This window comes from Protopterus annectens, chromosome 13.part0, assembly GCF_019279795.1.
Source record: "Protopterus annectens isolate FY-2018-M chromosome 13.part0, PAN1.0, whole genome shotgun sequence".
In the NCBI taxonomy this organism is placed as follows: Eukaryota; Metazoa; Chordata; order Ceratodontiformes; family Protopteridae; genus Protopterus; species Protopterus annectens.
Genome location: NC_056747.1, coordinates 1,148,709,262 through 1,148,729,261, shown reverse-complemented (window position 1 = coordinate 1,148,729,261; position 20,000 = coordinate 1,148,709,262). Strand labels below are relative to the sequence as shown.

At 40.2% G+C, this 20,000-nt stretch overlaps 1 protein-coding gene across 2 annotated transcripts in view; it reads right to left on the bottom strand.

Moving 5' to 3' along the window:
- Nucleotides 1-20,000, bottom strand: part of ITGA3 (integrin subunit alpha 3) — a 1,049,629-nt gene that overhangs the window by 195,281 nt on the left and 834,348 nt on the right. For both annotated transcript variants that reach the window (XM_044055141.1, XM_044055142.1), the window contains exon 18: nt 2,012-2,089. In XM_044055141.1, coding sequence (XP_043911076.1) covers nt 2,012-2,089 — 78 coding nt within the window. The remainder of the gene's footprint in view (nt 1-2,011; nt 2,090-20,000) is intronic.

Sequence of the window (20,000 nt, the reverse complement as noted above, 5' to 3'; positions counted from 1 at the left end):
TCATCCACCTTCGCCACCTCTACTCCCTGCATCCTCACCATTCCTCTATCCTCCCTCTCATTCACACACATATATTCTGTCTTAGTTCTGCTGACCTTCATTCCTCTTCTCTCTAGAGCATATCTCCACCTCTCCAGGGTCTCCTCCATCTGTTCCCTACTCTCACTACAGATCACAATGTCATCTGCAAACATCATAGTCCACGGGGATTCCTGTCTGATCTCATCTGTCAACCTGTCCATCGCCATTGCAAATAAGAAAGGGCTCAGAGCTGATCCTTGATGTAATCCCACCTCCACCTTAAATGCATCTGTCACTCCCACTGCAGACTTCACCGCTGTCACACTACCATTGTACATATCCTCTACCACTCTTACATACTTCTCTGACACTCCCGACTTCCTCATATAACACCACAACTCCTCTCTAAGCACCCTGTCATTTGCTTTCTCTAAGTCCACAAAGACACAATGCAACTCCTTCTGACCTTCTCTGTACTTCTCCATCAACACTCTCAGTGCAAATGTCGCATCTGTAGTGCTCTTTCCTGGCATGAAACCATACTGCTGATCACTAATCATCACCTCCCTTCTTAACCTAGCTTCCACTACTCTTTCCCATAATTTCATGCTGTGACTGATCAATTTAATCCCTCTGTAGTTACTACAGGCTCTGCACATCACCCTTATTCTTAAAAATCGGTACCAAAACACATTTTCTCCATTCCACAGGCATCCCCTCACTTTCCAAGATTTCATTAAACAATCTAGTTAAAAACACCACTGCCATTTCACCTAAACACCTCCATGCTTCCACAGGTACAAGCCAGTGTATTTCTTTGTGCCAGATAAATGGGGAGGGTTGTGTCAGGAAGGGCATCCGGCGTAAAATTTTGCCAAATCATACATGCAGGCAACAGTACAGATATACATAAGTTAATAGAGTAACAGGTCTAATATCAATATGTAGTCTGTGACCACTAAGGGAAATGAAACTCTAATATATGCCATTATTGACTAACTGTAAGTATCTGTGATTTACGAGGGAAGGAATAAAACATAAAAAGACATCAGGGATGTTCTGTCAAGTTGGAGACAGGTAAGAGATTTGAGTGTGTTTGTGTGTGTGTGTGTGTGTGTGTGTGTGTGTGTGTGTGTGTGTGTGTGTGTGTGTGTAGGAGAGTGAATGGGGGATGCCTGTGTCATCTCAATGCATGGGTCACGGGTATTAACTACCACAGATAAGTGCTGATTTACACTAGAGATAGCTAACAGGGATTCAGACACATGCAAATTAGCCGATAATGAGGTCATTCTTCTTTGAGGCTAAAGTGTCTCTGAATCACAAAATGCAGAATCATAGAAACAGTCCCTTTTTTTACTGCAGCTCCTACTGCATGTGATGGGGCTGTTTCTGAGCCCTAATCAAAGTGAATAAAACATGGATATGGTATGATTACTGGTTGTCTACTGGTTATTCACAGGGACCATCTGATCAAAATGTGACAGAGAAAAAACACCAAGAAATATTGCCCTTGGTGATAATGGACACAACCCCCTTCATACCACCACGCAGAGTGTAATTTTAATATAATATATTATGAGTTTTTACAACCTTGGGCAAGGTTAGAAGCTTCAGTTAAATGGTTTCTTGAATAAATGAGAGAAGTAATTCCACAGTTACATATCTCTGTCAGTGCTTCTGCAGCTGTCATTGACATTACTATCTGATGAAGTCACTGTCCTTTTCTGCAAATACATGCCCATTACAAGAAATAAATAATTAAATATTATGTTATCTGTTGCAGTTCAAAAATGTGTTCCGGCACAATCATAAACAAATGCATCTGTAGTATGAAACAATGTAGACCGTGTAAGCAAATAATCATAAAAGGAAGGTTTCACTGAGCTTTAACGAGTCAGCAGCTGCAATATGTATTTTTAACCAGTCACTTTACTCCTACATATATGCACACAGACACACACTCATTTAAGAAAGATGGCATACTCACACTCTGAGCGATGTCTGAATAGTGTATTCTATCAGAAGCTTTGCTTGCACAGGCTGTAGGTCATCTTGCAGGCTTATTCTGTGAGTTTAATAAAAAGATACATCAGCACCTGAAATACATTTAGAGATGCACCTGACACTTCAAAACTGTAATGCAGCACTATGCAAGTGCTAAAGATTTATGTAATGTTATCTTAACATCATTGTAAATACTATTGAATCAACACTTCTGGTAAAACTTAAAGTTAACAACTGGTAAATATTTCTCTGACCAAGAGTAAGGGACATTTGCAAATGCATTATACTGCTTTGTTTAGGTTACCTTTCTAGTATTTTCCCTACACTTTTACCTAATTGTGAAGAGTGAGGTATAGCAGTTTTAAATGCACAAGTTTTAACATTATGACACATTCTTATGCTTTTCTTTAATATTTAATCACTTGCAGATCACTAAAGCCAATAACTCTATTCTCTTGCGCCATAGCCAAATTATGGAACTCTCTCCCACCCACAATTACCTCCGTACCATCATGCACCCACTTCAAAACTTTACTAAAAGCGCACCTAAAAACATGCTGGCTATGCCCTTGCAACTCCCACTCTAATTTCACCCACCCCATCCAACCACTACCTTTCTTTCCACTCCACTAACTACCTTGATTATAGCAAGCTCAGATGCTCATAAGCCTAGTACTTATTATGCAGCAGGAACTTCTTATTGTAACATTTGTTAATGTCTGTTATGTACTTCGCAGATAAAGATTCTAGTTGTCTACTGATGAACTATGTTCTTCATCTATAAATATGTTTGTAATTAATTGCTATGTTAAATTGTTAATCACTGTGTAATCCAGTGTAACTACTGTCTGTTTATTTTAACTGTGGAGCTTTTCTCCCCGGGCCTCCGCTGAAAATAGACCTACGTCCAGTTGGACACTCCCGGTCAACAAATGTAAATAAATAAATAAATAAATAAATCTGGCAAGATTAGCTGGCTTGTTTTTTTACATTGTAAATTTTGTTTTTAATGTGTGGTGGGAGGTGAAACCTCTTAATCTCAGCTTGGTAAAACTACCAGTCAATAATTAAGGCAAGACATTAGAAGCTGGTCATTGATATAGTACTTGATTGTCTGCTTGCTCTACCAACAATCTAGGTTTAGTAATAATCCCTAACTGCTGAGATGGTCAGCCAGGGAGAGAGGCTGAAATATCCAGTGGTCAACTTTTTTTTTCCCTGGTGGAGGGTAAAGTACTACTCTTGCAATACCAGACAGAGTCTATGTCTGTGGCATAAAGGGGTAAAGCCTTGACTATGTCCCAACTGATTCTAGACTGAACAGCTGCAAAAGAGGCAGGATGAGGTGGGGTGCAAACACTCACAAGAAGCAGGACTCTCACATGCAAAGGTGTCACTGATACACCACTCTGGCCCATTGGGGGGGGGGTCTTAGGAGAAAAATATTCTTTGTCAACAGTATGTTACTGCCTCCAGTAGCCCAGATCTCCATACTGGCCCCAAATATGTGCTGGAGTTAACCTAGGTGTGGCTAGTCAGGTTTAGCAGACCTAGAGAATGAGGAAAGGTCATGGGGGCAGCTAATGGTAAGTTTCATGGAGCCAGAAATGTCACAAAAAACTCTTGCAACTCCAGATGGAAGTAGGACACTTTGCAAGTTCTGTGTACTTCAAAACACGTCTGGAAAGTGTGGCTTAGTGACTTTGGACATGCAGGGAATGCTCACACTGGCACATTTGCCAACTTTACTGCACACCATACAGGGGAGTGGAGACCTCTGACTGTTTGTTTTGAATGAAAACTCTTGGGTGCAAAATCTGTTACTTCCATTTCTTTCACTAGTCAAAAATACAAAATGTGGTCTTTAGATTCAGCCAGAAGTCCTTCCTGGTAAAGGGTTATACTGGGGCTGGAAGGAACAATTGTTGGGGGGGTACACTATCAGGTAGTGGGTGACTGACATTGCAGTGGCAAAATGTTTAAGAAAATAAATTTGTATAATATAATGAAAGCTGTACTAATGCTGTATAGTACAGTTGGTTAGCACCTTCTCATCGTAACTGTAAACTATTCCGCAGTGTCGTAGGATTAGTTTTAATGTCATTTGCTCCTATTTATTTCAGGACTGGGAAGGTTGACTAATCTACAAAGGGCCTGTTTCATCAATACTAGATTCTAATATGACATTTTGCCAGGATAACCATGGGAATGAAAACAGGCATGTATCCTAGGGCTTTTAAAATTTCCTTGGCTCTCAGAGAGCTTCTCATTGTAAAGCTGAGGAAGAAAGACTTGAGAAAGGGGAACTTTTCATTTAAGGTTAGCATAATGGTTATGATCTTTGCCTCCTATGAAGAAGGTACAATACTAGTGTAGAATTAACATTTTCTATCTGTGTCTCTTAAGGGTTCCTCCCACCTCTCAGGGGAAAAAAAAAACAAAAAAACATGCTGGGTTTTTGCATCTCAAAAATTCATCCAAAATTAAATGGAGTCGTGGGCAGCAGCACAGTCTCTAGGTGGTACCTAACGGGGGAAGAGGTGCATGGACCAACTGCTTTAGGCATCAACTTCTGTGCACAGTATCCCGCAGACAGATAACACAAGTCACAGACTGAGTGCCTTGTCAGGAATAGCAAGCTGATGCTGTAAAAACTGGCACTAGGTGATTTGGTCATGTTAATTGATGTTGCCAAAATCAGCAAAGATATTTGCTGTGATAGGTGGGTTGAGGACCCAGCCTACTCTAAACTGTGTGAGAGACCCATAATAATGGTGGGAGGGGTCTGTGTCCCTTTACTGGCCAGTGTGTTTCCTTCACAAACCCAGACTTACTGGCTCAATAAGCTACTGGCCAGCTAGTGTCCAGGTGCCCAGCTTGGGTTACCAGGGACAGCTCTGGTGAACAAAAGCTGGTCATAAAACCAATCAACCCGCCAAACATGAAACAAGAATTACTACACTCAATACAGTTTCACTGACTGGTCCCAACTTGGAAGTAGATGACATGATGGCAAGAAGGTGGATGCCGGACATCCTGCACATCTAGGAGATCAGACTGAAGGGCAGTGCAGCAAATCCACTTTTCTTGGGATAAAGAGTCCTCTATTTGGGGGAGGAAAGACTAGAAATGATGTGGACATTGTGGTAATGGATGTTATCAGAATTAGCAATAGACTCATGGCAATCATACTTCAGTGTAAAAATAGGGCAGTATTCATAATTTCAGCCTATACCCCACAGCAGGATTGTGCTAGTGTGGGAAAACAAAAGCATTTAGATAGCAGTTACAGGACATACTAGCTACAGCAGGACAACATATGCTGGTATTGAAAATGGGGGTGAGGGGGCTGAATGCAAACATCAGGAGAAACAGAACAGGATATGAGGATTGCCTAGGTTCACATGGCTTGGGCAACAAGAAAATAGGAAAGGCCATTCTAGACTGCTGTTTAGCAAAAGTTTGGATGGTCACCAACACATAGCTCAGTAAGAGAGAGAGAAAGTCACAAGATCACATACAAGACTTGACTACATGCAACTCAAGTAGGCCTGAACATCACCTTTATGCCCCATGCTATGCCAGAAGCATTTGAGTGACGTTTGGCATATTTTGTAAAAGCAACAAGTAGTCTTTGGTAGACTGGCTGGATGTTCAGGCTTCCACGGCAGGGAAGCCCCATCTGTTAAGAATACTACAGCAGTGAATGTAAGGACATCTTGTATGCGTGACTTCAAAGTCAGTTACCTATAGCTTCCTGAATGGTCATGCTGTATCACCTTCCACTCAGTGGAAAGTTTTAGGGAAAGGCTTGCCGTAATGGTTAAGATCTTTACTTCACAGATACAAAGTATAGGGTTTGATGGTACTTACATATGAACATATACAAGAAAAGCAGCATGAACTGTCTGTGGTCTGCACCAGAAACTGTTAACATGTGCTGGAAAAAAGGGAGGGGCTTGTGATAACAGAAACCTTTAGGGCTTAAAGTCACAGAATGTTAAGTGAATACCATCTCTAAAAATAATAAGAGAAAACAAATCGATGGCTCAGGGGACACAGAAGGAAACATTTTACTATGGTGTGTAAATTTAAACAACCTTTCTAATGAGGAAATACAGTCAAAATTAGTAACAAAATTGTATAAACTAAACATAATACAATTCTTAGAACTATGAAAGAAGCAGAACCAAGCTGCTGTCTAAGCAGAATTGGCAGTTTACTTAGTTACCTTCCTGTACTTAAAATATTGTTGCTCAGTTTCCCTTTGCTCAAGATGTGCTTTGCTTGCTCACTACCATATGTTCATAGGTTCATAAGTAGGTACTAGGCTATTGGCCCTAGGGCCTATATAAGCCTAGCCAAAAAGGTACTCTGGCTTTCTCCACCCAAGAAAATAATTTTCCTGTGCCCCTGTCGAGCAGAGCAACCGAAGTGATCCCCGGGGTGAATTTCCTATTTCCCATCCAATCATCCAATCATCAAGATTTTTCTTGAAGAGTTTTAATGAGGAGCTTTGTTTGATATAGATAGGTAGTTTGTTCCAGAGTATGGGAAGTCTCTGGGACAGGAATCTATCCCTCCAGCATATTCTGTTTATTGTGGTGACAAGGTTTAGGTCCCTAGAGCGTGTAGCTCAGAGGGATTGGGATTTCTTTAAGTGGAGCATGTCCAACAGTTCTGGGTTTGACATAGCTTTTGTATGTTAGGCAGAGATCGCCTCTAAGTAGGTGATATGCGACAGAATAAAGCTGGAGTTTTTTGAGACGGTCTGCGTAGGGCATCTGTTTGAGGCTGGTAATCCTCTTTGTGAGGTATTTCTGCGGCCTTTCCAGTTGTTGTAGATGTCTTGTGAGGTACATACCAAAAGGGGCATTGTACTCTATAACGGGTCTAATGAGTGATGAGTACAGGGGAGCAATTACCTCTTTTTTCCTGGATGAGAAACCTTTGTGATGAAGTGTGCCACGTAGAAGGATTTCATGACTACTGTGGTGATGTGATTATCAAAGGAGAGACTACTGTCCATTTGTGTCCCAAGGTCTCTTATCACACATTCGGTGTTAAGTAGACTACCACCTATGTGGTAGTTCATGGGTACAGAGTTTTTACCAGAATGGATGACAATGCACTTTTTGGCATTGAGCTTGAGGCCATGGATTTGACACCAGGCATCTGTCTCAGTGAGGCCCTTTTGTAAGATGTCCACATTGTTAGGTGTTTCGATTATGGCTCCTAGTTTGCACTCATCTGTGAACTTCATTAGCCAAAGCCCTTCTGTGTTAGCCTGTACTTCAGAGAAGTAGATGCCAAACAGGAGAGGTCCCAGGACTGAACCCTGTGGTACTCCACTTGTCACTGGCCTGAAGTCAGATTTGAAGTCTGCAACTTTTACAGTGCGGGTTCTGTCATGAGCCATTTGGCAACCCTTTTGTGACATAGGGATTTATACCTAGTTTATATTATTTTATTTTATTTTACATTTGTTAACCAGGAGAGTCCGACTGGATACATGTCCATTTAAGTGGCACTGTAAGTTTATAGAATGAAATATGTACACAAATCATATAACAGCATTGAAGTTATAGATTGAAATGTTTACACAGATTGATTTTAAGGATGACAAACGAGGGAAAAGGTGGTTAGTTAAGAAGGGAAGTTGTTGGAAATTACATGTAAAAGGGTTAAAACATAGCCTTAGAATGGCTAGGATAACAAGACCCCATCCTTATAATTATGTCTTAATGGTTGTTGAGAAGTGTATGTAGTTTGGGTAGAGAAAAGGTTTAGAAAGAGTATACTTATAGGTTCAGGAAGTTATTATTATTGGGTATTTCTCCTATGTGAGTTGTGCTTTTATTGGGTTAGTCTGGGTTTAGACATGGACATAGCCAATGCATGTTTAGGGGTTTCTTTAGGGATATTTTGAATTGGGGTAAGGAGGATGTAGTGGTAAGATCTGGGGGGAGTGAGTTCCATTTATTTCCAGCAGAGTTGGAGAATAATGATTCTCCGGCTGGGTTGTTGGCTTTGGCAGATTGTACTAGCATTCTGTTGGATGAGCGGAGGGATGCTAAGTTACTGTAGGGGGTGATAATATTTGTCAGAATGGGTGTACTGTTAGGATGGTAGAGGATTTTATGAATAGCTATGAGTTGGTTATACTGGAGTTGATTGGGTAGTTCTAGCCATTCTAGTGTTTGAAGATTTTGACGGTGATGCCTGTGGCGAATCTAGCTATATTGTTATAGCAGCTAGTAAATTTGTTAAGGTTTGACTTACTTAGGTTTACGAAGATGGGTGAGGCGTAGAGAAGGGTCAATAGGAGATGCGTTCGAGCTATAGCAGTTCTGGCAGACGGGGTTAGGAATTGTTTAATCCTATACAAGAAGACTAGTTTTTTGTTAACTGTATTGAAGGTTTTGTCTATATGAGTATCACAACACTATCCTTCAGCATAAAAACAATGGCTATCTCTCCTCTGCTACTTTCCTAGACCTATCTACAGCATTTGACATGGTCCCACACAAACAACTTATCTCTGTCCACAATAACCTATCCTTCTCACAATCAGTCTCAACTGGTTTCAGAGTTAGCTGTCTGACCGCCAACAATCCGTTGTATGGCAGAATAACATATCTCCTCAACTACCTGTCTCCATAGGAGTTCCCCAAGGATCCATCCTTGGACCCCTACTCTTCTCTGTTTTCACAAATAATCTAGCCTCTGCCACAACACATGGCACACTCATACAATACGCAGATGACTCGACCATCATCTGCTCAGCCCAGTCCTACCTAAACTGCAAAAAGTCACACAGGAAGCCTTTTCCTCTGTTGAAACTTGGTTATCTGATGCCCAATTAATACTCAACCCAAACAAAACTAAACCACTCATCTTCCAACCCACCAAACATACTCAAAACAACTCTCACTTTAACATCAGAGCAAAACACAATACCACTATATACCCAACTGAACATACCAAATTGCTAGGAGTGGAAATAGACAATAAACTAAAATTTGACATTCACATATCCATGACCATAAAAAAAGTCCACAAAAAACTAGGAGCGTTATACAGAAATAAGCATCTTCTCACCAAAGCAACAAAGATTTCAATAGCAAATTCCCACCTTATCTCCACCCTACTTTATGCCTCTCCAATATATACCAACCTAAGGCAATGCGATCTAAACAAGCTAGAGACCTGCTACAACAAAATTGCCAAATTCGCCACAGAGGCATCCTACTGTAGTCACCACTGTCTCTCACTTGCTGAACTGGGCTGGCTTGAACTCCCTCACCTACTTCAATGGTATCAACTCTCACTCGCCCACAAACTAGTAAACCATCCACTAAATGTCCCATCCCTCCAGAATCTACTCCAACCCTATTGCACCATCAGACCACTAAGATCCAGCAACAAAAATCACTTGCAGATCACGAAAGCCAATAACTCTGCTGGTGAATCACTATTCTCTTGCACCATAGCCAAATTATGGAACTCCCTCCCACCCACAATTACCTCCATACCATCATGCACCCACTTCAAAACATTACTAAAAGCGCACCTAAAAACATGCTGGCTATGCCCTTGCAACTCCCACTCTAATATCACCCACCCCATCCAACCACTACCTTTCTTTCCACTCCACTAACTACCTTGATTATAGCAAGCTCAGATGCTCATAAGCCTAGTACTTATACAGCAGAAACTTCTTATTTTAACATTTGTTAATGTCTGTTATGTACTTCACAGATAAAGATTCTAGTTGTCTACTGATGTACTATGTTCTTCATCTGTAAATATGTTGTAAGGAATTGCTATGTAAATTGTTAATCGCTATGTAATCCAATGTAACTACTGTCTGTTTATTTTAACTGTGGAGTTTTTCTCCCCGGGCCTCCGCTGAAAATGGACCTACGTCCAGTCGGACACTCACGGTCAACAAATATAAATAAAATAAAATAAAAAATACTTCAGATTATTATCGATGATTACACCAAGCAGTTTTGTGCAAGGTTCTGGAGAATTGATGGTGCCATTGTTAGATTAGATTGTAATAACTGGTGATGTGAATTTACGGGTAGGGGAGAAAAATAGTAGTTTGGTTTTATTTGGGTTCAATAGAAGACAGTGACTACTGAGCCATTCCTCTACTTTACTGAAGGTGATTTGGGATAGGGATTGTAGTTCTGTGGGGGTGGTAGCAGAACAGATAAGGGTGGAGTCATCTGCATACTGAATGCATGTTGCATCTGGGATAACTTTGGGTAGGTCGTTAATGAAAATGGGGAAAAGGAGGGGGCCTAATATAGATCCTTGGTGGACACCAAGGGTGACTGGAAGAAGGGGGGCTAGATTATCTTTCCATAGTACAGCTTGTTGTCTGCCATGCAGGTAAGAGTAGAGCCATTTGATTACTAGGTTGTCTAGGCAAAGTGATTTTAGTGTGTCTAGGAGTAGGTGGTGATTCATCATATCGAATGCTTTGGATAGGTCGAGAAAAAGAGCTGAAGAGAATTTGTTGTGATTATCGTTTTGATTTATTGTGTGAGAAAAGGAGAGAAGGGCTGTAGCTGTACTATGGGCGGGTCTAAATCCATGCTGGGATGAGGCTAGGCGAGCAGTCTGAATAAGGTGAGTTAGAATTTGCTTATGTCTACATTTTTCCATTATTTTGGCCAAGGGAGATAGGATGGCTATAGGTCTGTAGTTTGAGAGTTCAGTGGCGTTACCCCCTTTGTGAAGTGGAATAATGTAGGAGATTTTCCAGATGGAGGGGATGTTGGATTCATGGATAGTACGATTGATTAAGATGGAGATAGGGTATGCTATTTCATTAGCGGCCTTTTTAAGAAATTCTGCACGAAGTAGGTCTGCTGCCAGGGTGGTGGGTTTCAGTTTCTTAAGAAGGGACTTAATAAAGTCTGTGGGGATAGGATCAAATTTGAAGGGAAGTATATTTTCTTGAGTGGGTGTGGTAGTATTAGAGGTTTTGGGGGATAGATTATTAGCTAGGGACTGCACTGTTTCTGTAAAGAAAGTATTAAAGGTCTTTGCAGCACATTTATGGGGTAGATGTAAGGTAGTTGAGGGGATGGGGTTGAGGATTTACCTGGGTGGAACAGTTTATTAAGGCCTGACCAGAATTTTTGTGGTTGATTTTTGGTGATTTTGCTGTAAATTGAAATAGTAGTTTTGCTTGTCTAGCATAATAGATTTTTTTTACCTTGTTTCTCAATTGTTTGCATCTGCTGTGGTCTTGTGGGGATTTGGTGGCTCTCCAGGAGATACATGCTGTATTTCTAGCAATATGTTTTTGTCTAGTACCATTGTTTAGCCATGGAGCTATTTTGTTTTTGGTTCTGATTGTTCTTTTGGGAGCATGCCTGTCTAAGATGGCTAGGAATTTAGCATTGAAGTCTGAGACTGCTTCATCAAGGGGCAGTAGTTTAAGATTGGACCATTTGCAAGAGTTAAGTTTGGCCTGGAAATTAGTCAGATTGAAGTTTTTTGTATTCCTAATGGTTTAAAAGGTGGTTTGATGAGGCCTATCATTCCGTTTTCTCATTATATAGGTTAGGAAGTGGTCACTCATGTCCTCATGTAGGGTGCCTGATTTATATGACTGAGGTTTGTTGTTTATTAATATCCAGTCTAGGATACTTTTCTTATTGTTGGGCTTATTGATTCTGGTAGGGGAAGTTATAACCTGGGAGAAGCCATGTAAGTTAATAAGGGGGGTGGGGTAGTTTGATGAACAGGTTTTCCAGTCGATATTGAAGTCCCCGAGAATAATAGTTTCTTGGGGGTGGTTAGTGGATAACCACTGGAGGGTATCTTCTAAGGTGTCTGTGTTGTTGCCTGGGGGAATATAGATACATGCTATGTTTGTAGATTTGTTTTTGTTAAGCTGGACTTTTGTGATGAGTGTTTCGGAGTTGCTAGTTATAAGGCCTTGTGGGGTACTAATTGTGGATACTTCTAGAGTGGATTTATACATGATGGCTACTCCCTCACCTTTCCTAGAGATGCGGTCAAGTCCTACTATATTGTAGTTGGGGGGATATAATGTCATTATCAGGGATAATGGGTTTGAGCCAGGTTTCCATAAGGCATAGTAGGTCAGGGCAGTGCATGCAGATAGTGAACTTTCTTATTCATACTTCTGATGTTTAGGTGACAGACTAGTAATGAATTGGGGCCATTATATGAGCTTTGCAGGTTAGTGAGAGTGCTGTTTTTGGAGTTAGTGGTATCAGGTGAGTTTGGGCCTGGGTTAGGGTGGATGTCGCCATCGGCTATGAGGTTAGGTAGTGACCTCCTTTCAAGTTTGTGGATTTTTAATAAGAGTTGGTGATAGTATTTAGTCCTAGGGTTTATATAGGTGGCTCGTATGGGATGAAAAGGTTTAGGATTAGTAGAATTAGAAAAGAGGTGGGGTAGTATTGGAGTGGGTAGTGTGGTTGGTTGCTAGTGGTGGTACTGGAAGTAGGAAACTGAGAGCTACGTAGGTAGTGGTATTCATAGGCAGTGAGAAATTAAAGTATTACAAGTGGGGGAGTTTAGTGAGTTTATCTATAATTCCAGAGTGGGGGGTGGTGTCGAAAGCCTTGGCGAGAACTAGATAGGCTGTGTGAACCACCTTACCCTCATCTACGCCTTTGTTGACTGCTTCAAAGAAGTCTGTCAGGTTTAGGAGACATGATCTGCCTTTTACAAACCCGAACTGGGTGGGGTCCAGAATTTGGTAGTAATATATGTTTGGAAAGATTTACTCTGTAATGACAGAGATTCAGAGAAAAAAAAAGAAAGGCAGGATTTTTCATGTTTTATAGGAATGATATTTTGACAAGTCTGAAGGACCTTTGAGTAAGAATAATAAAGTAATGAGATCAGGGGGAGGAGTCTCAAGGCAAAAAAACTCTTTTCATGATTATGTGCAGTTTGCAATAGCATAAATCAAGTTTGAGTACATGGACTGAGGCGTTACATATAAATGAGCAACTACTGTTGTTTAACTGTTGCTATACTATAGTGTTTTGAGGAGTCTGTTTTTGATGAATAGTAGTGGATCTAGCCAAGCAGTATACATTTGTCTTCATGTGTTATGTTTCTAATTCATGACTCTGGTCCAGTTTACCTCTCACCTGTATTATTATTAACACTGACCGTAAGTGAATCGCATCTGTTTAAGAGCTTGTGTTGCCACAGAGGAAATGCTGCAATGGAGAGGTTTATCATGACGTGTCTTCTTTTGTGTGAGTGCTGTTGACCTGCAGCTGAGTAGTAGAGAGTGCAGCATAAGTAGTTAACTGCCTACCTATTGCATTATATGTCTCTCACAAGTCCAGTCGATTAGCCATCCATCTTACAAATATGCCTACTCTCTAGGACAGTCAGTATCAGTACTTACGTTGAACATCAAAACACCAGCTTAACAACTACGGTATGAGGATTGTCTGGTACCACAGTACACCAACATGTGTGATAGGTCACAGCTCACTGTCATACTAATGTGATCACAAGGACCAGTCTATAGTGTATGAGGATTGTCTGGTACCACAGTACACTATGTGTGATAGGTGACAGCTCACTATCTTGCTAATGTGATCACAAGGACCAGTCTATACTGTATGAGGCTTGTCTGGTACCAAAGTACACATACGTGCGATAGATGACATCTCACTATCTTACTAATATGATCACAAGGACCAGTCTATACTGTATGAGGCTTGTCTGGTACCACAGTACACTGACGTGTGATAGATGACAGCTCACTGTCTTACTAATGTGATCACAAGGACTAGTCTATACTATTTGCTGCAGATTTTGCCATTTATGCTGCAACTTCTACAGCTCCTCCTTTCATCCATATAATGGATTTCCTGTATTAAGCTTTGAATTTTGTTTTAGAGTGAATTTTTCCATCTGACTAGTAGAATACTGAGCCATGCAGGTGAAGCAGGCTCACCAGAGTAGAACCGACTTTTAGTCTGTTTTTAAGGGTGCAACAAGCACTGGTTGAGGGTAAGATGCTTCTATGGAGGCTCTTAGCTCCTGTTGGAGGTCTCCAGCGCAGCAACATCTCTCATATCCTTCTTTCAGGAATTGCAGGATATCAATCACTAGATGCTTCTTCATCTCTATATCTCACTGGCTCCCGAGAATCCTGGTCAAGGTACACCTGCAGCCACTGCTGTCAAATGCAACCACTGTACTACCAACCTAGACACAAGCAATAAAGCAGGATGGGGCTTATGTTAGACAATTCTGATGCACACCTATTAGATGATATACGGTACAAAACAAATGACAGACTGCATTCATTGCCTGTCTGCATGGTTCTTGCCCTCATGCTTAGTGTGCAGGAATAAAAGGGTTCAAGATCAACAACAGGGGCTTGATGCTTGACAGACTTAAAGGCAAAAGGACCCAGAAAAATACAGAAATCGTACACTTAGTTATTTTAAGCCTGGCAGGCAAATAGCACAGCCACACCATGGGGTGGTAGTGGTAGGGACTGCTGTGCAACCCCCCCCCCCCCAAAAAAAAAAAATAGTATTGCATTGATTTTATCCGTTTTCATATGTCAAGTCTGTTGATGTTGAAGGAATCTACATGCCAGTAGACAGATCTTTAATGAGCAGTTGTACAGCTGCTTGATATACCATAATTTGAGGGGCCCCAGTATTGTGACAATGAGGAAGAACCAACAGAAATAACACACTGTCCCAGGAAGGCAAAAGCCAGACAGGCTGAAAGAGAAAAGACTCTAAAGGTTTTGAATCCTGCAGTACAGAGGTGCCAAAGGAAGTACATTCATGCAATATACAAGTGTTTGGTGAAGATATGCAGAGGTATGTAACTATAAACAAGGTTCCACAACACAGATGTGCAGAATAGATCCAGTTGTAAAAGAGACTCTAGAAGAAGGATGTTTCACCACACTGGCCAATGGACAGTTGGCGGCTCAAAGATAATATACAATGTAAGTGGTGTCATACAAAGGACCTTTTTTTAATTTTATTTGTTCAACATTTGTTTACCAGAAAAGTCCGACTAGGACAGAGCCCATTTTCAGTAGAAACCCATGGAGAAACACTCCAGATGCATGTCTTTGGAATATACATACAATGGACATAGTAACATTTCTTAAGCAGAACAACAATCATACAGAATATTAAATTTATAAAGTAGCAGAAACTATTCTAAGAGTTAAGCCTGCACAGGAATAGAAAAAGATTTTACCAATAGGAATGACTGCAAGTAGGGTTATAGAAAATAGTCAAGATGGGGCTGGAATTTACTGGAGAAAATTAGCAAAGTAATGAGGGAATGGAAGCAAATTACTAGAAAAGAAAAGACAGAGTGAAATGAGGCCAAGCAGAAGTTTGGACTGCAGGTTGGTAACTGCCTTCCCTACCCGGGATTGATGGAGTATAAACAAAGAAAAATGGATATGGGAGTGGTAAGTGGAGGACCAGCTCTGCTAGAGTTTTTAATTGAGTCTAGATAAGAATTCCTACTAAAAATGGATGATTATCATGGCACATAAATTAATGCATGGTAACTATAAGAATCAATCAGAGGAGGTTTGAAATGATTGGGAATACAGAATGGAAAGGCAGTATACAAAGAAGGACATCTGTATGTCCCAAAAGTATGCAACAAAGTCTAGAAGGTTTAATATTACTGCTTGGCTATGTCTGCATAAGTATTTATTTACTTATTTCCATTTGTTTATCAGGAAAGTCCACTGGGCCGGAGTGAACCTATTTTCAGTGGAGGCCTGGGGAGAAAAGGTACAGGTATAGGTACATACAATATAAATGATAAAAGCAATAAAAAATGTGTAAATTACATAAAATGACAATACAAGTACAAGCAATCAGGAATACAATATATGTACAGTCAGGCACAAGGAAAAGAAAACATTTGCAGTTTTAGTTAATATCATTTTTCATTTGATGACCACTTCTGGGTGAGAGAATAGTGTTTTTGTATTAATGTAATAAGATTCCTATAGTTACTTCAGCATATTAGTGAAAGATAAGGTAGTCAGAAGCATTTATGGGATAGTATATTAATGTGCAGCAGTGAGTGTGATGCAGGACTAAGAGGGAGTATTAGTGTAAGTACTAGTGTAAGGATAGTATATTAATGTGCAGCAGTGAGTGTGATGGAGGACTAAGAGGGAATATTAGTGTAAGTACAAGTGTAAGGATAGTATATTAATGTGCAGCAGTGAGTGTGATGCAGGACTAAGAGGGAGTATTAGTGTAAGTATTAGTGTAAGGATAGTATATTAATGTGCAGCCATGAGTGTGATGGAGGACTAAGAGGGGGTATTAGTGTAAGTACTAGTGTAAGGATAGTATATTAATGTGCAGCAGTGAGTGTGATGGAGGACTAAGAGGGAGTATTAGTGTAAGCAGAGTGAAACGTTAGGGAGCTATAGTTAATTAGGTGGATGTAAATGTTACATGTTTTATAGTAAACATATGGGTGTATTAGGTTAAGTGTAAGTAGGTAGTTTTAATAAGGAATTCAATGTATAGATGGCTGACAGGAAGTGCAGGGGCACTGCCACAAGGTGGAGAGATGATGGCATAGAGACTTTCTGAAGGAGGAAGCATTACTAATAGTTCTGATAGATGATGGGAGTGAGTTCTACAGTTTGTCTATAGTGAAGGAGGAAAGCATTTGACCAGGTGGAAGTTTTGCTTTTTCTACTTGTAAGAGAAACTGATTTTCAGATCTGAGTGGTCTCTTGGGTTGGTACAGAGTTAGAACTGGGGTAAGGGCTGGGCAGCTAGAAGGCTTATAGATGATTTTGTGTGCTGTAGTTAGTTGTAAGTATGCGAGGTAATGTGGAAGCTCAAGCCAGTTCAAAGAATGGAAAGAGTAGCAGTGATGGGAGGAATATTTAGCGTTAGTTCCATATTTGACAATTTTACTGTAACAAGTCTCAATTTTAGTTTTCAGAGATGACTGAATATTGGTAAGGAGGGGAGCACCATACAGGAGGGAAGGTAGGAGAAATGTAGACGCAAGGGTTTGTTTAGAAGAATGGATTACGAAATGTTGATGTCTGTAGAGGGTCCCCAGTTTTTGTAGAGTCTTTTTGACACTGCTGTGGATGTGCAAGTCAAAAGTTAGGTTTTCATCTATGGTGATGCCTAAAAGGTTTGAATGGGAGACTACTTCAATGATAGTATAGTTTTGAGATTAAATAGTAAATCTGGATTGATTTAAGAGGGTAGTTTTTTTTTTTAGGGGGGTGAACAGTAGAAGCTTAGTTTTCTTGGTGGTTAAGGGTAAGATGGTTGTCAGCCATCCAGGTTTCAGTTGATGAGAAGGCATTTTGGGTTAGAGATATATGTTTGGATGCAGAGTTGGCAGTGCAGATAATTGTTGAGTCGTCTGCATATTGTATTACTGACCCATTGGAAAGAGAAGAATGGAAGTTAATAATGAATATGCTGAAAAGAAGAGGGCCTCGTATGGAGCCATAGGGTATGCCTATAGATATATTTAGAAAGGGTGAGAAGGTGTTATGCCATTTGGTAGATTGTTGTCTATTTGTAAGGTAGCTAGTGAACCAATTTAATGGGGGGGGGGGTGACACCGAGGTGAGTCAGTTTAGTGAGAAGTAGAAAATGGGAAACTGTATTGAATGCTTTGGAGAGGTCAAGGAAAAGTGTGGATACAATTTTACCAGAGTTTTGAGCTTGCTTGACTGTTTCCATGAAGGATATAAGGGCTGTAGTGGTGCTATGGCCAGGCTGGAAACCACGGTGGGTAGGAGAGAGAAGTTGATTTTGGAGGAAGTAGTTTAAAAGTTGAGAATGTAAACATTTTTCAAGGATTTTAGATATTGGGGATAGTATGGCTATTGGACAGAAATTGGAAATGTCAGTATTGTTATGTATTGAAAGAATACATGCTTTTTTCCAAAGGGTAGGTACAGAAGACTCTTGGATGGACCAGTTGAGAAGTATGCTAAATGGGCAAGAAATAGCCTTGGGTGCAATCTGAAGACATTCAGGAGGAAGGTTATCATGGGCATTAGTCCCAGGCTTGAGTCTGAGGAGGTGTCTTGTTATAGTAGAAGTGGGTATAGGGGAGAAGGTAAAGGCGGGTGTAGAAGAGTTTTGTGTGGATTGTTCAGAAGGGGATGGGTTGGTACTAGTGTCAGTTTGGGGAAATGTTTTTGTGCGGTTGGCTATAGCTTCAATGAAATATGTATTGAAGAGTGTAGCAGTCTTAATTGGTGTTTTTTCTGGATTACGACAGGGGTTATTCTTGGTACCAGGGATGATAAGAGAAGAACTAGAGTGCCAGAATTTTTGGGGGTTTTGTTTGCAGTTGTTTTGGAGGCCAAGGTAGTGGCTTTTCTTGTCATTAATGATTAGGTGTTTTGTTACGAAGTTGCTTATATTGTAGCAGGTCTGATTGGTTTTTATTTTTTAGCCATTTTTTCCATATTTTATCAGTGGTATTCATGAGCTGCTTTGTGCTTTTAGAGAGCCAAATGGCATAGGATGATTTAATTTTACTCTTTTTTGCTGTAAGGGGGCCAACCTGTTTAGGATGAAGAGGAATGTTGAGTTGAAGAACTCAACGGCTTCACTGAGTGGAAGGAAGTTTAGTCTATTCCAGTTGATGTTGCTCAGAGTTTCAGAAAAGTTAGCAGGGTCGAATTTGGTTAGGTTTCTGATAAGTTTGTACTGGTGTTGAGTGGGTACAGGAGACGTGTTACGTATTATATGGGCAGGTAACTGGTCACTGAAATTACAAAGTAGGGTACCTGCTGAGGAGATTTTGTTGGGATCAGAGACAAGAACCCAGTAAAGTATGGAGCCACAGTCTTTATTTTTGCTGGGTCTAGTTATGCTATTGATGAGTTGCGTAAAATTGAAGAGGTTGATATTTACTAGTGGGGAAAGGTTTTGTTGGTTTGGCCAGTTTATGTTTACTTCGCCAAGAATAATTGTTTCATTGTTTATGTTGTTTGAAGTCCAGGCCAGGGTTTCTTCTAATACTGGGGTGTTATTGCCTGGAGGAATATAAGGGGCTATTATGCAAAGAGTTTTACAGTTGTTCATTTTTAGGACTGCAACTATAACTTCAGCATTAGAGAACTGCAGGGTAGCCCCAGAGTAGGGGACTATGGTAAAGGTATTTAGGAATAGGAGTCTGATGCCTCCCCCTCTTTTATGGGGTCTCTCGGCACTTATACAGGAATAGCCTGGTGGGAGGAATTCTGAGTCTTTTATGTAAGGTTTTAACCACGTTTCCATTGCAGCAGGTATTTTTATACTAGAAGTAGACTTCACATAAATTTTACCACTAGTAGATAGCATATGCGGGAGGTGTGAAGTGAGAGAGTGGTAGATTGTAACATGTTTTCTGGGAATGTAATGTACTAGCATATCTTAAAAATTCCCTACAAAGTACTTTGTCAGAAATGTTGGTGAGCACACTAGTGGAACTAGAAAATAATTCTTTTGAATTAGGATATATGATCTGAATTGCCCAGATATGGTAAGACATATTAAGTTTAATGCTGTTGGCTGACAAAAGCAATTAGTAGAAAATGGAAATCAGAATAAACCTACTATTGTTGAACTACTGAATATTGCAAAGAAGATATAAGACCTGAAGATGGGATCTTTAGAAAAGGGAAGGAGCAAACTACAGAAAAATAAATGGAATTTGTAGGAAGCAAACATACAGAATAATGTTCAGGAGGTGGAGGAGTGAGGTCTAATGATGGGTGGGAATTGAACAATGTATTTAATGTTAGACATAATGTTAACAGTTAAAAAGAAAATAAGTATATGGCATAGAAATTAAAAATATTTATTACAATTTGTTTTCTTTTCTATTATTGTATATGTATGTCACTGTCTACAAAAGAATTTAATAAAGGTGTATAAAAGACAAATTTTATTAATCAA